Source organism: Oncorhynchus tshawytscha, linkage group LG16 (assembly GCF_018296145.1).
Source record: "Oncorhynchus tshawytscha isolate Ot180627B linkage group LG16, Otsh_v2.0, whole genome shotgun sequence".
Classification (NCBI taxonomy): domain Eukaryota; kingdom Metazoa; phylum Chordata; class Actinopteri; order Salmoniformes; family Salmonidae; genus Oncorhynchus; species Oncorhynchus tshawytscha.
In genome coordinates this window covers 7,774,070-7,789,030 of record NC_056444.1, presented here as the reverse complement: position 1 = coordinate 7,789,030, position 14,961 = coordinate 7,774,070, and the positions used below count along the sequence as shown (strand labels likewise).

Sequence of the window (14,961 nt, the reverse complement as noted above, 5' to 3'; positions counted from 1 at the left end):
TTTTCGATCGGAGGGTGAGGGCTAGGGCCATTCCCCCCAGAAATGTCCGGGAACTTGCAGGTGCCTTGATGGAAGAGTGGGGTAACATCTCACAGCAAGAACTGGAAAATCTGGTGCAGTCCATGAGGAGGAGATGCACTGCAGTACTTAATGCAGCTGGTGGCCACACCAGATACTGACTGTTACTTTTGATTTTGACCCCCCCTTGTTCAGGGACACATTATTGCATTTATGTTAGTCACATGTCTGCGGAACTTGTTCAGCTTATGTCTCAGTTGGTGAATCTTGTTATGTTCATAGAAATATTTACACATGTTAATTTTCCCAAAAATAAAAGCAGTTGGCAACGTTTCTTTTTTTTGCTGAGTTTAGAATGTGTAAAAACCCATTACACAACAACATGCCATAACCTGTCACCATATCTCTCAACGTAATGGTGTTGAGGCAACATATTGTCAGTAAGAGCAGCAGGGGTGCATGGATGATTGATACCTCTAGCCCTCAAATATATAGATAGCTGGTCTGCTCTATGATAGACAGCCTGAAATGACTTGTTTCACTCACGGAAAGTGGTTTCTCTCTTTTCCCACCTGAGAGCAAGGAAACCCAAGATTTCTTCTCCAAAGTAGATATTTACATTGCTGAGACATTGACCCTGCATTTCAGACAGCTAAGAAAACCCCAACTGTGTCCTTGTGAACAGATACAGTATGGTCTTCATGTATGTCTGTTGAGCAAACAAAAACACCACAACTTTCCAAGGCAGAGAAAATGTAAGTGACGAAGCAGCAGGGGTGGAAATTAGGCTAGCACATGGCCGACATTGAGAGTGTTAACCCTCTCAAGGCTGCCGGCCCAGACTGCATCCCAAGCCGCATCCTCAGAGCATCCTCAGAGCTTGCGCAGACCAGCTTGCTGGAGTGTTTGAACACCCGAGCCACTGCCTGTTCACCCCGCTATCAAATCAAATCATCCAGAAGGTGAGGTCAGTACAGGTACATCAAAGCTGGGACAGAGAGACTGAAAAACAGCTTCTATCTCAAGGCCATCAGACTGTTAAATAGCCATCACTAGCCGGCTATCACCCGGTTACTCAACCCTGCACCTTATAGGCTGCTGCCCTATATACTGTACATAGACATGGCATCACTGGCCACTTTAATAATGTTTACCTACTGCTTTACTCATTTCATATGTGTATACTTTATTCTGTTAGGGTTTAGTCAATGCCACTCTGACATTGCTCATCTTAATATTTATACATTTCTTAATTCCATTGTTATACTTTTAGATTTGTTTGTATTGTTGTGAATTGTTATATACTACTGCAATGTTGGAGCTAGGAACACAAGCATTTCACATCTGCATCAAAATGTGTATGTGACCAATAACATTTGATTTAATGTTAAAGTTAGATTTTCATATCAACAAATAACCTTCAATTCATTTTGCATTTTCTTTTATGAAAATTTAAAGAAACCAATAAATACACTTAATCAATAATATTACGTTTTTCTAATTATCAAAAACGTTTATCAAAAACGTTTGTATGTTTTCCCATACCAAAATCATTATTCTTCATTGTTTTGTTCCCAATATTTTACAGTTACCCTGTGACCCCGACTTTGAATACCCCTGCAGTGGCTCAAGGATAGTAATTTTCAGACAGAGATACTAGAAAATGTGCCAAACTAGAGATGCCTTTTCCATTTTCGTGTAGCAGACCCAAGCTAGTAGAAATTGTAAACTACGAGCCTGGATGGCCAGTGTCAAAAATAATTACAAATAGTACTTAAGTCGTTTTGTGGACTATCTGTACTTTAGTTTACTATTTATATTTTAGAAAATGTTTATTTTTACTTCACTACATTCCTAAAGAAAATAATATACGTTTTACTCCATACATTTTCCCTGACACCCAAAGTACTTGTTACATTTTGAATGCTTAGCAGGACAGGAAAATGGTCCAATTCACACACTTATCAACAGAACATCCCTGGTCCTCCCTACTGCCTCTGATCTGGAGGACTCACGAAACAGAGAACATCCCTGGTCATCCCTACTGCCTCTGATCTGGAGGACTCACGAAACAGAGAACATCCCTGGTCATCCCTACTGCCTCTGATCTGGTGGACTCACTAAACAGAGAACATCCCTGGTCATCCCTACTGCCTCTGATCTGGAGGACTCACTAAACAGAGATCATCCCTGGTCATCCCTACTGCATCTGATCTGGTGGACTCACTAAACAGAGATCATCCCTGGTCATCCCTACTGCCTCTGATCTGGTGGACTCACTAAACAGAGAACATCCCTGGTCATCCCTACTGCCTCTGATCTGGAGGACTCACTAAACAGAGAACATCCCTGGTCATCCCTACTGCCTCTGATCTGGTGGACTCACTAAACAGAGAACATCCCTGGTCATCCCTACTGCCTCTGATCTGGAGGACTCACTAAACAGAGAACATCCCTGGTCATCCCTACTGCATCTGATCTGATCACTAAACACAAATGCTTTGTTTGTAAATGATGTCTAAGTGTTGGAGTGTGCCTCTGGCTATCTGTAAAAATAATAATAAAACAAGAACAATCGTGCTTTCTGGTTTGCTTAATATAAGGAATATTACATTGTTAATACTTTTACTTTTGATACTTAAGTATATTTTAGCAATTACATTTACTTTCGATACTTAAAGAAAAATGAGTCTATTGTTGACACAGTCCCAAAATGTTTTGCTTGTCAGCAAAGTTTTCAAGATATGTAACCTTGGAAACACAGAAATCCTCCCCTTACAATGCATTTTACATCATAAACGGATAATTTGTATATTTTTAAAGTTACATGGAAAAGTTGATTGTCAACAAAATGGACAAATGAAACACACACCAAAAGACCAAAAGATACTAGTATGTGGTGGAATTTTTATTTAAGTATAATTCAAACCGCATACATTTAGACTTTTACTCAAGTAGTATTTTACTGGGTAACTTTTTACTTTTACTTGAGTAGTATCTTACTGGGTAACTTTTTACTTTTACTCAAGTAGTATCTTACTGGGTAACTTTTTACTTTTACTCAAGTAGTATCTTACTGGGTAACTTTTTACATTTACTTGAGTAGTATCTTACTGGGTAACTTTTTACTTTTACTCAAGTAGTATCTTACTGGGTAACTTTTTACTTTTACTCAAGTAGTATCTTACTGGGTAACTTTTTACATTTACTTGAGTAGTATCTTACTGGGTAACTTTTTACTTTTACTTGAGTAGTATCTTACTGGGTAACTTTTTACATTTACTTGAGTAGTATCTTACTGGGTAACTTTTTACTTTTACTTGAGTAGTATCTTACTGGGTAACTTTTTACTTTTACTCAAGTAGTATCTTACTGGGTAACTTTTTACATTTACTTGAGTAGTATCTTACTGGATAACTTTTTACTTTTACTTGAGTAGTATCTTACTGGGTAACTTTTTACATTTACTTGAGTAGTATCTTACTGGGTAACTTTTTACATTTACTTGAGTAGTATCTTACTGGGTAACTTTTTACATTTCCTTGAGTCATTTTCTATTAAGGTATCTTTACTTTTACTTGAGTAACTTTCTATTAAGGTATCTTTACTTTTACTCAAGTATGAATTTGTGTACTTTATCCACCGCTGTTATGTTCCATCACTGAGAAACGTTTTTCTGCTGAATAAATCCTTTGCCTTTTTTCTCTGTCAGACTTAAAATGCGTGTCACAAAACGAGGCTGCGTACCCTTGAAATGCTTGATATCAAAATTAGTGTCTCGGTCATAATCCGTCAGTAAATACATTTTCCCTGGGAGTCCTAATTAGGCGCTTAATTCCAAACTCTTGTTGCTCACTCATCTCCAAAGGCACAATGGAAAATTGCACTCAATATGAGTCCAACTGTTCAGCAGGAAGCTCAAAACAACTAACTGCTGTTTCATCTAGGCGATTTCTGACTACATTTACCATGGTAACCTGGTTAGCAGCGTGGTTACAGGTGGGTAGCAACACAGTACAGTCTGATGTGAGTCGGTCAAGGTGGAGGGACTGTCAGAGGGGATGTGAATTGAGTTTTGACCTGTGTAGCCCTCCAGTCCAAGCTCAGCTAAGTATTTATACTCTTGGAAGTTTCCTGTTCATTACAAAGGACACAATGGTCCAGTCGCTGATAGCTGTTATGTTCAGCTTGTGCCCTGCACCCTGTCCATTAGAGTTGAGTCATACACATTAACAAGGCACAGACAATAACATTTTTTGACTTAACAAAGTATACCAAGGAAGTCAGGAAATGGGCATTTGATGAGATCTGACCTAAACAATTGAGGGCACAACTGATACGAGGATTATTGATAGCGACAATATATGATTACATATCAGTGTGATCAGTGCCATACTGTTCTGCTAGACCATACATTACTGTGGTATCCCCAAAACCAATTAAAGGATGAATCAATGGCCTGAATCAAAACTGTGTGACAGCTGCATTATCTCAGAATACAGGATCTCTCTCTCTCTCTCTCTCTCTCTCTCTCTCTCTCTCTCTCTCTCTCTCTCTCTCTCTCTTCCCTTCTTCCATGTTCATTTGAAGCTGATAGGGGTAAGAATGAGAGAGAGATAGAGACAGAGTGAGAGATATATACATATATATATATATATATATATATATATATATATATATATATATATATATATATATGTGTAATGCATGGTCTGGTCTCTCCTCTCTCTCTCTCCTATACAGTATATATATATATATATATATATATATATATATATATATATATATATATAGAGAGAGAGAGAGAGAGAGAGAGAGAGAGAAAGGTCTGGGAGTGTTGCAGAGGGAGGCTGGCACAGTGGCAAGGTCAATGTCATTCCACACATCAAGGGGATTGGTCACGTTTAATGTAATCAACGACTTTCATATGCAGACACTCACTTATCTGACACTTCTGTCAGATGTCCACAAGTTTCATCTGGAAAACTCCACAATGGGCTCTTCATCCCATTACAGTTGTGGAACAGCTAGCCTGATACCACTGGACCACAGTGGGTCACACCTTGAAGTGGAGATATCACTACAATCTCTCAGTAGGGGGAGAACTGCTGGCCTGTATTCCTGAAGCATCTCAGAGTAGGAGTGCTGATCTAGGATCAGTTCCCCCTTGTGAATGTTATAGGACTCATTAATAATCTAAAAAGACAAACTGATCTTAGAACAGCAATCAAAGGGGTACTTACCCCTACTTCACTTTTAGATCTCCTATTGCAGAAAGGCCTCATGATTAATAACTTCCCCCAATAATGTCATTACAATAAAATGTACTTTGTAAAATTGGACCGAATCCCTTTAGATTTTCCACTCGGCACGAGGTAACAAATACTTTTAGGTCAGGTGCCTACAACACTTTCCTGCTCAGTGTGTCATTCAACATCATTCAATTTAATACGATTCTTAGAAGTGTCCCACAAGACTTTTAATATATTACTCCAGCAATATAGTTATTTCCTAACTTAGTTTGGTGTGTGTTTATTGCATAAGTTAATTGGTTCAATGTATTAAGGCCTACACCTACACATCATGTCATCAGTACAATAATAAGAATAAATATTATTAAAAGTTACAATGAAGACCAGCAGAAGGACACCTGCTCTTTCCATGACAGACTGCCTAGGTGAATCCAGGTAAATGATCCCTTATTGATGTCACTTGTTAAATCCACTTCAATCAGTGTAGATGAAGGGGGAGGAGACCAGGTTAAAGAAGGATTTTTTTTTAAACCTTCAGACAATTGAGACATGGATTGTGTATGTGTACCATTCAGAGAATGTATGGGCAAGAGTTAAGTGCTTTTGAACAGGGTATGGTAGTAGGTGCCAAGTCAGTATTACAAAGGTGTTCTTAATATTTTGTACACTCAGTGTATATCAAGATGTCCTTTCGAAGCAGACTTATGACTGACATCTCAAAGCCATATGAATGTACAGAACTAGCCATTTGAAAAAGCATGTCATATCAGAAGGATACTTGCTTTAATATTGATCTATGCAGTGGACACAAAAAAAAAAACACATCTCCTCGCGCATCGATTCTCATTGTGATTCTGTCACACTGCAGTTCTGGAGCCTATATAACTGTAAACCTCCAAACCTCCATCTTTGCCTTCTTCCTGTAATCCTCCCTGGAACCAAGCATCCTGGGCAGCCAATCATCTGAATCCGTGTTTAATTTCCTGTCCCTATGCGATACATACGAGCCCTTTTCTGCCTGTCCTTTCTATCGTTGTAGACAATCTGGATCTGAGTGAGAGACATCGCTCGAGTGTTGCTGATGTTTCAAATGGCCATAAGGGGGTCACAGGCAGAATGTCAACATAACTGCAGGGGTTCTCGTCTTTGTCGAATTAAATCATCTCTGGAACTTAAAGGGATGAGGTGTTTTTTGTTGTCCCTCTGACAATATGTGATGTAGTGATGCTTGCAACTTTTTGTCACTTGTCATGTCAGATCCAACGGCTCAACAACATCAGTTAGTCACGTATGAGTGTACACACACACACACACACACGCACACACACATGAATACACACACACACACACACACACACACACACACACACACACACACACACACACACACACACATACACACATGAATACACACACACACACACACACATGAATACACACACACACACACACACACACACACACACACACACACACACACACACACACACACATCATACACACATGAATACACACACACACACACACACACACACACACACACACACACACACACACACACACACACACACACACACACACACACACACACACACACACACACAGCCAATGTTTCCCCCTTCCTTTCGTCTCCCGTTGATTTGGTGGATCAATTGCTAGTCATTCTCTGACTGTGCCCAATCTCTTCCAAAAAGTGAGATTGTGTTTTGATCCAGTACATTGAATTGGAGGATGCTGGCTGTGCATGCCAGACAACGCCTTCTCGAGCTCATGTTTAGTCAGAGGTGCCTCGTGCTTGGGGAATTGTCTTTCTCCTTTCTGACCAAATCTGTCCGTAAAGACATCCCTCTCTGTGCTGCTCTACAAGCCTGTCTTCGTTATATTTCTTCCTACAAATCATCTCTGTTTGGCGTCTTTGGACCAAAGCCCCTTGGACACTGCTCAGAGCCATGCAACCAATGTATATAGCACTCAATAAGCATACCTATTGATATGAGTACTGAGTTTCTGCAGGGAATTCTCTGAAGGGATGTTGAAAACAAGATGGCTGTTATATCCTCTAACTTGCCCAATGGCACCTCTAGATGCTCTAATTAATCTGGCCTAACACATGGCAGGTTTACACAGGAGACATCCTCACACTCTTGGACTGTCTGTCACACTAGTTAGTTACTGTGATCCTCCCCCCCCCGGTGGCTCACAAGGCCCGCCCGAGGGGCCCTGAGTGAAAGATGAAATTGTGTCATGTTGACAAAAAAAAAGTACTGAGAGGAAATGATTACAGTACAATAGTTGTAGCAAAGTATTTTTTAGAGTATCTGTAAAGTATCCGCTTCACAAAACCAATTGGGACCGGACCACACCAGCCACGAGGATAAGTATCTAATGGGAACTCTGTGTTAAAAGCCTCTGTTTCAATTCATCTTCTGGAGGACATTTTGCAACTATTACCTGCAATACCCCCCTCCCCCATCATTGACTGATTGGTCCAATAATGATAATACTTAGCAAGAACCATCCCACAGCGTGTGGCTCTTGTTATTTCCCAGGAGCCCTTGCAAACTTATCGCTCCATAACGTCTCTCACCCATCTCTTTACCAAGCTTCCCTTCAAATTAATTGACTCCTACCAAAGTCACTCATGGCCCAATAATTGAGTCATTCCAAATGAGAAATCAGTAATGTTATTGACACACTGCAATAAGGGCTCTCCATTAGGTTGAAGTAACAGGGAAAAAGACAAGCTGATGGAATACAGGACATTATGTTGAAGTAGCAGGGGATACAGGACATTAGGTTGAAGTAGCAGGGGATACAGGACATTATGTTGAAGTAGCAGGGGATACAGGACATTATGTTGAAGTAGCGGGGATACAGGACATTATGTTGAAGTAGCAGGGGATAGAGGACATTATGTTGAAGTAGCAGGGGAAAAGACAAGGGAATAGAAAGCAGGACATAACCTATATGCACTATGGCCAGGCAGGCAGCCTAGTGGTTAGAGCATTGGGGCAGTAACCCGAAAGCTGCTAGTTTGAATCGCCGAGCCGACAAAGTGAAAAATCTGTCGATGTGCCCTTAAAGCAAAGCACTTCATCCTAATTGCTCCACTGTCGCAACTGATAACTGCTGACCATGACCCCGTTCTCAGTGGGAGTTGGGATATGGAAAGAAGCACATTTTCAAACAAGACGAATATTTTAAAAAACTCACCAAATGTATTACTTTATTATACTATATGTTCCCCACCACTGACATCTTTATTATACTATATGTTCCCCACCACTGACATCTTGGTCATTTGATCCTAGAAACATTCTATCCATTAGAGCTGTGTGTCTGTCTCCTAATGAGACCGGAGTCGATGGGAGGCTGTGCATTGTATTGGCTATGAATGTAATCACATTATGTGGACAACCCTTCAAACTAGAGGATTCGGCTATTTCAGCCCCACATTTTGCTGACAGGTGTATAAAATCAAGCACACAGCCATGTAATCTCAATAGACACACATTGGTAGTAGAATGACCTTAATGAAATGCTCAGTGACATTCATTGTGGCACCGTCATAGGATGCCACCTTTCCAACAATTCAGTTTGTAAAATGTCTGCCCTGCTAGAGCTGTCCCAGTCAACTGTAAGTGCTGTTATTGTAAAATGGAAATGTCTAGGAGCAACAACGGCTCAGCTGCTAAGTGGTAGGCCACACAAGCTCACAGAAAGTGAGTGTTGAAGCGAATAACTCGTAAAAATCATCGGTCCTCGGTTGCAACGCACTACCAAGTTCCAAACTGCCTCTAGAAGCAACGTCCGCACAAGAACTGTTCGTCTGGAGCTTCATGAAATGGGTTTCCATGGCCAAACAGCAGCACACAAGCCAAAGATCACCATGCGCAAGGCCAAGCATCGGCTGGAGTGGTGTAAAGCTCTCCGCCATTGGACTCTGGAGCAGTGAAAATGCGTTCTTTGGAGTGATGAATCGCGCTTCACCATCTGGCAGTCCGACGGACAAATCTGGGTTTGGAGAACACTACTTGCCCGAATGCATCAAGTTTGGCGGAGGAAGAATAATGGTCTTGGGCAATTTTTCATGGTTTGGGCTAGGCCCCTTAGTTCCAGTGAAAGGAAATCGTAACGCTTCAGCATACAATGACAATCTGTCCTCACTAATGCTCTTGTGGCTGAATGGTAGCAAGTTTTCACAGCAGTGTGGAGGTTGATAAAGCAGCCAAGGGGGGACCAAGTCCATGATTTTGGAATGAGATGTTCGACAAGCAGGTGTCCAAATAATTTTTGGACAGAGGGCCAGACAGGGTACAAGGTTCATGGGGCAGTAGGACAGAGGGCCAGACAGGGTACAAGGTTCATGGGGCAGTAGGACAGAGGGCCAGACAGGGTACAAGGTTCATGGGGCAGTAGGACAGAGGGCCAGACAGGGTACATGGTTCATGGGGCAGTAGGACAGAGGGCCAGACAGGGTACAAGGCTTATAGGGCAGTAGGAGCGATGGCCGGTGAAGGAGATAGTAGCTTCAGGTGCAAGAGGCTGGAGTACAGCTATGGATTGTGTTTCCTGCTGAAACAGGAAATAAGTGCTTTCATCCCTTGATCCACGCCTGACAAGTTGACAGGTCTCACTGAGGACACGTTCTGTATGTCTGTGACTTTCACACTTTGTCTTTAACAGAGAGGAAAACAGAAAAAGCATCTTATGTCGTCGAGACGTGGCACACAATGGCAATCAATGGGTTTAGGCTTTTTTCAGTGACCCAGGAAGACACAACTGTTACCTTGAGAGAGAAATGACATTTTCCATTTTGCTTATATCAACCCTTAATCCCACACCAAATAGAATTACTAGCGAAGAGGATTGTAAAGATTTACTCTGCGGACGTGTGGATTAAACAGATAGCCATAAATCCAGCATTGAGGAGAGATGAATCCCCTCTTCAGCATGAGTAGACGGATAGACCACCATTTTAGCCCAGTCAAACAAAGCAGAGAGCTTCCGACAATGTCAACCACTACACGTGATAGTGTCACTGGGACTTTATATCTCACAGACAGCTACAGAACGAACACTGTGATGCCACTGTGATATAGTGGACCGCCCTTTAAAGCAGGATTCAGTTGTTGTGTTGTTGTCATGGACCGGACCCTGCAGCACCCTGTCCATGTCTGTTTCACTTTGAATCCTATTCCACTCTTTTTTTCAGCTCTACTTTTTTTCCCGTAGCATCTTTTTACAGTACTCCTCACGACTCCTTGGCTTGTTTTTCTTGTCGAAACCCTTTCCTCTCAGGACAAAACCACTGCTTGTCATTTCAAACAAATACCATGAAAAGAACTAGATCATATGAGCAGCAATGGCGTGGTGAGCATCAATAGCTCCTTCAGCCGACATCTAAGAGTGATAGATCAAAAGGATCAAAGCCTTGGCAATGCCAGTACGATGGGTGACAACAATGGACAACTAATAACTGTTTTAAAGCCATGTGGATATCCAAGAACAGGTCTCTCTCTCTCTCTCTCTCTCTCTCTGTCTGTCTCTCTCTCTCTCTGTCTCTGTCTCTCTCTCTCTGTCTCTCTTTCTCTCTCTCTCTCTCTCTCTCTCTCTCTCTCTCTCTGTACTGTGGTTTTACTGCGAGGAAGACGAGCATTTAACAAAGGAAACATTTCCTTGTTTGATGTCTGTGATGACAAACTGGCAAACTCCCCTAAAATGTACCAGCCATTTCAATAGAGGGTGCGAAATAATACACAACCACAAAGTAACTGATCATTAGTTGCAAGAAAAATCTGTCATAAGTAGCTATCCAGTGTAGAAATACATTACAAATGCCAGTTGTAGAGGGTCTCGGGAACACTGTTCAGGCTTTAACCAGCCAATTTGTAAAAATGTCTCCAGCAAAGTTTTTTTTTTCCTGCATGGCCTCTGAGGGTTCTACAATGATAAATGACTATCAGTTCTCTTAACTCTGGCAGAATGGCACTACATACCTCAGACTACACATGCAAGTCACTTAAATTAGCCCTGGGTTAAATCAACTTGGTAAAGACAGGCTGAGATTTAAACAGACCAGTATTATTTTACCACTGGAATGCTGAGGCAATCTGTTATCAAAGTTTATTACAGTAAGTTTTACAGGATAATCTAGGGATTTTAAAAGGCTATGCTCTTGGTAATGATAATCCAATCATGTGAGAATTCACTGAGGTTTCTGTGGGGAATGGGATTAAACTAAAACTGCACCACTACCCAGTCACGATTGCAACGTGCAAGGCCAAGACATGTCGTATTTTATAGAAAGTCCCTTGAAAAAAAAAATCCTTAGCTTTTTCCCCCTTTTATTTGGAACAAGTGAAGTGCATACCTCTTCGTCATCCTCCTCCTCGCTGTTGCTGGATTCTTCTGGCGCTCTTATAAACCACCACTGAATCTCTAAGTAAACTGACGTGGTTCCACTCTGGAAGGCGCACGCCATTTCAATGTTTTGACCTTCTTTCACCGTTAGATTGGAGGGGATATCCGTAAACTTTCCTGAAAGATAGAGAAAAAACAATCAGTATAATCGCTGTCTGTCCCATCTCTTCACGACTACAGCCTACATATAACAAACCTGTCATAGCGTAAGGTACTTCTTTCAACACATGGTAGTTGAGTAAATAAACCCTTACAACAACAACAACAACATGAAAGAAAATCTGATCAAGGGAACACGTGAAAAACCTGTGCGAAGAAACACATGAAAGATTTCAAAAAGGAAAGGGAATATGACTATTTTCACAGAGTTAGACATGTTGTTTTCGTAGGTTTGACGTTTCACATACATGTTTCACGGGTGAACAAATCAAATTTTTGGACAGGTGAAGTTTCATGTGGATTTTTTCACGACTAAGACACGTGGTTTCCCAAGATTTCTCATATTATGTTTCACATGCTTTTGTAACTGGCAGGATTAGAAGCCAGGTCTCCCACCGGAAAAATCTGATGTCTTGACCATTAGACCAAGAAGGCCAACACAAACTTTGACGTTGCATGCAGGGCTACATCATCACATTGACCATGAGCGACTCATGTCCGCTACACTTTCACATGTGCATTTTCACATTTTAATGTCAACCAGGGCTGTCAAACAATTTTAAAAAATGCTGTCCAATTCATGGCAGGATTTCCTCCTGTGATTAATCACGATTTATCGCAATTTCATAATTTGCTCAAATTGAGCTGCAGTTTACAACAACAAAAAAATTATACAAAAGCAACAAGAACATTGACGTCTTGATTTTATTCAAAGTAACAGTTAGCAAAATCAGATAAATTCATGAACACACACCTCAAAGTCAACTTGTTCTGACATGGCATTGATGCAGCAGTAGAGCTGTATAGATCATGTATTTTAGGATGTTTTCAGTGTATTACCTGGAGTTAACTGATGAACTCTGCGAGCACTAATTCTGACATGTTAAACAGGATGAATAAGGACATACGGAACTCTAGCTTCTCTGTTCTTTTCACCGGGCTTCATTTCACTGGTCACTGACCAACGAAGAGACACATGCACCTGCAGCAGTAAAACTCTGAGATGGATGGCTCAGAAATTATATTTTTCAATGCACTTGAATTATTATACTCAGGTTTATTCACAGAATTTGCAATTCCATATGTTGAAACATTGCTACTGCAACGTGTCACGTGTGAGAAGAATAACACTATTTCACCTCCACAATTTCTCATGTGAAAGTTAAGATTTTCACGTAAATGTTTCCTTACATGTGAAACTGGAAATGTTACTTTGAAATGTGATTGATATTTTTGACATGTGGAACTGCAATTGAACACGTGAAAGTGACATTTTCACATGAGAAAGTTTTTCCACATGTGAAACTGCATAACCGGGTTTCATGTGAACCTTTTTAACATGTGGAATTGCAAATTTCACATGTGCATCTGGAATTCACATGAGGTGAAAACGTTTTTTTTTCCCCTCAAATGTGAAAAGGTGGTTTTTAATTTAACATGTGTAAGTATGGTTTCACGTGAAATTTAAGCCCAACACGAGCAAACAGTTATTTCATATATGGAAATGCGATTTTGTAAGAGAAGTGTAGGTTAATCGAATTAGTGAAATATATCATCTGAAATTAAGGGGTTTCCTATGTGTCTAGAACTGTCACCGCGATGGGTATAATATCTTGATCATAACATAATGCCATATAGCATATATCAGCCCCTTCTCAAAGCACGGACATATGAGATAAACGTGATTTAACCTCAACACATTTCACAGATTCAATCTCCAATAACTAAAATTCTAATGAATGTGCATAGTGTAATTTAAATAAGACCAGTATAGTATAGCCTATCTGAATATATATTTAAGTGTGGAACATGTTACACTGGTTTAATCCATGAAAACACTCTAAGCATCACAATAACTGTCTTTCAATATAGCCTACAGTTTTCCCCCCGCAACACACACTGCGCTTAAAAAAAAACATTGTCTGATCATTTTCAAGGGATACAGGCTAGGGAGGCAGTGGCAATACCAAGGCAGATGTGTCAGATTTCGTGTGATGAGATCCAAAGGTAGAGAGAAACCACAAAAGGACATGTGAAAACTCTCACTGACATGTCAACAGGGTAACCGTCCATGATGCTGAAAACATAACTACTGCCCGCTCTACGCCATTCCGACACTGTTTCTGCGTATCCGTTACTTTAAATGCATGTCGCGCTCAGTGTCTCTTCAAAGTTATCCTTACAACATTAACCTGTGCCTGATAGTCCAACATTTAGGTTCTGCTAATTATAATAATATTATAAACTACTAAATTATATCCAGGTGTCATTTTATGCAATCAACAGTTGCGTTTTGTTCATTTGGACAACATTGGATCAAAACGAGGTACTTTTTCTGCATTTATCATATTCCCCAGAAGTATGTTGCATTTGTTACGTCAATCGTAATATATTCATTATTTAATGTCTGCATGAAGTTATACGCACTTTTAACATGAATTCAAATGCGATTTATATTGTTTTAAACCCAGAAGGAGCCCAGAGAGATTGGAATTGATAGAAGTGTTGAATTTGCGACATGTCTCAGCTTACCTTCAAAGCAGAATCCACATTGTATACATAAACTAGACATTACAACGAATCCAATAAAGTCCTGAGAGGTCCACATCATTACAGACGGATAATGTCACATCAGCCGAGAGAGAAATAAAAAACGATCTTCCAAAACTGCTCAGCAAATTAAACTATTGCCAGGCCGATATGCTTGGACACAGAATGGCGAATATAAAACATGCTGGAACAATAGCAAGGCTCCTGAAGTTGTCAGCTTTGCAGAGAGAGAGAGAGAGACTGGTGACTGCGCGCTCAAGGTGTTGTAAAATAATCGCCTCTGTTCTCTACCCTCGGTGCAGTACGTGGCTGTTCATGCAACGTCAGTGTGCTTGGTGTACACACCTCTACACTTTTGCAATGCCCGTTTTCCACATTCTTTCAAATTGCTCTAGTCTAGACTTAAAAATATGTAATATAGTAAAGTCATTATCAGGCATAGCAGCGGGAGTAGCCTACAGACGATTTTGAAAGCTAGTAATAATTTTAGCATTCATGACAAGATTTGTGTGAGAGTTTTGTGTGAGGAGAGCAAAATAGCTGCTCACTTTTCTCAGCA

At 40.5% G+C, this 14,961-nt stretch overlaps 1 protein-coding gene across 1 annotated transcript in view; it reads right to left on the bottom strand.

Annotated features, from left to right (window-relative positions):
* Positions 1-14,722, bottom strand: part of LOC112215281 (V-set and transmembrane domain-containing protein 2A) — a 29,803-nt gene extending 15,081 nt beyond the window's left edge. Inside the window, exons 1-2 of the mRNA XM_042298725.1 lie at positions 14,385-14,722; positions 11,644-11,810 (exon numbers count right to left, since the gene is read on the bottom strand). Coding sequence (XP_042154659.1) covers positions 11,644-11,810; positions 14,385-14,463 — 246 coding nt within the window. The 5' untranslated portion in view covers positions 14,464-14,722. The remainder of the gene's footprint in view (positions 1-11,643; positions 11,811-14,384) is intronic.
* Positions 14,723-14,961: the final 239 nt, after the last annotated feature.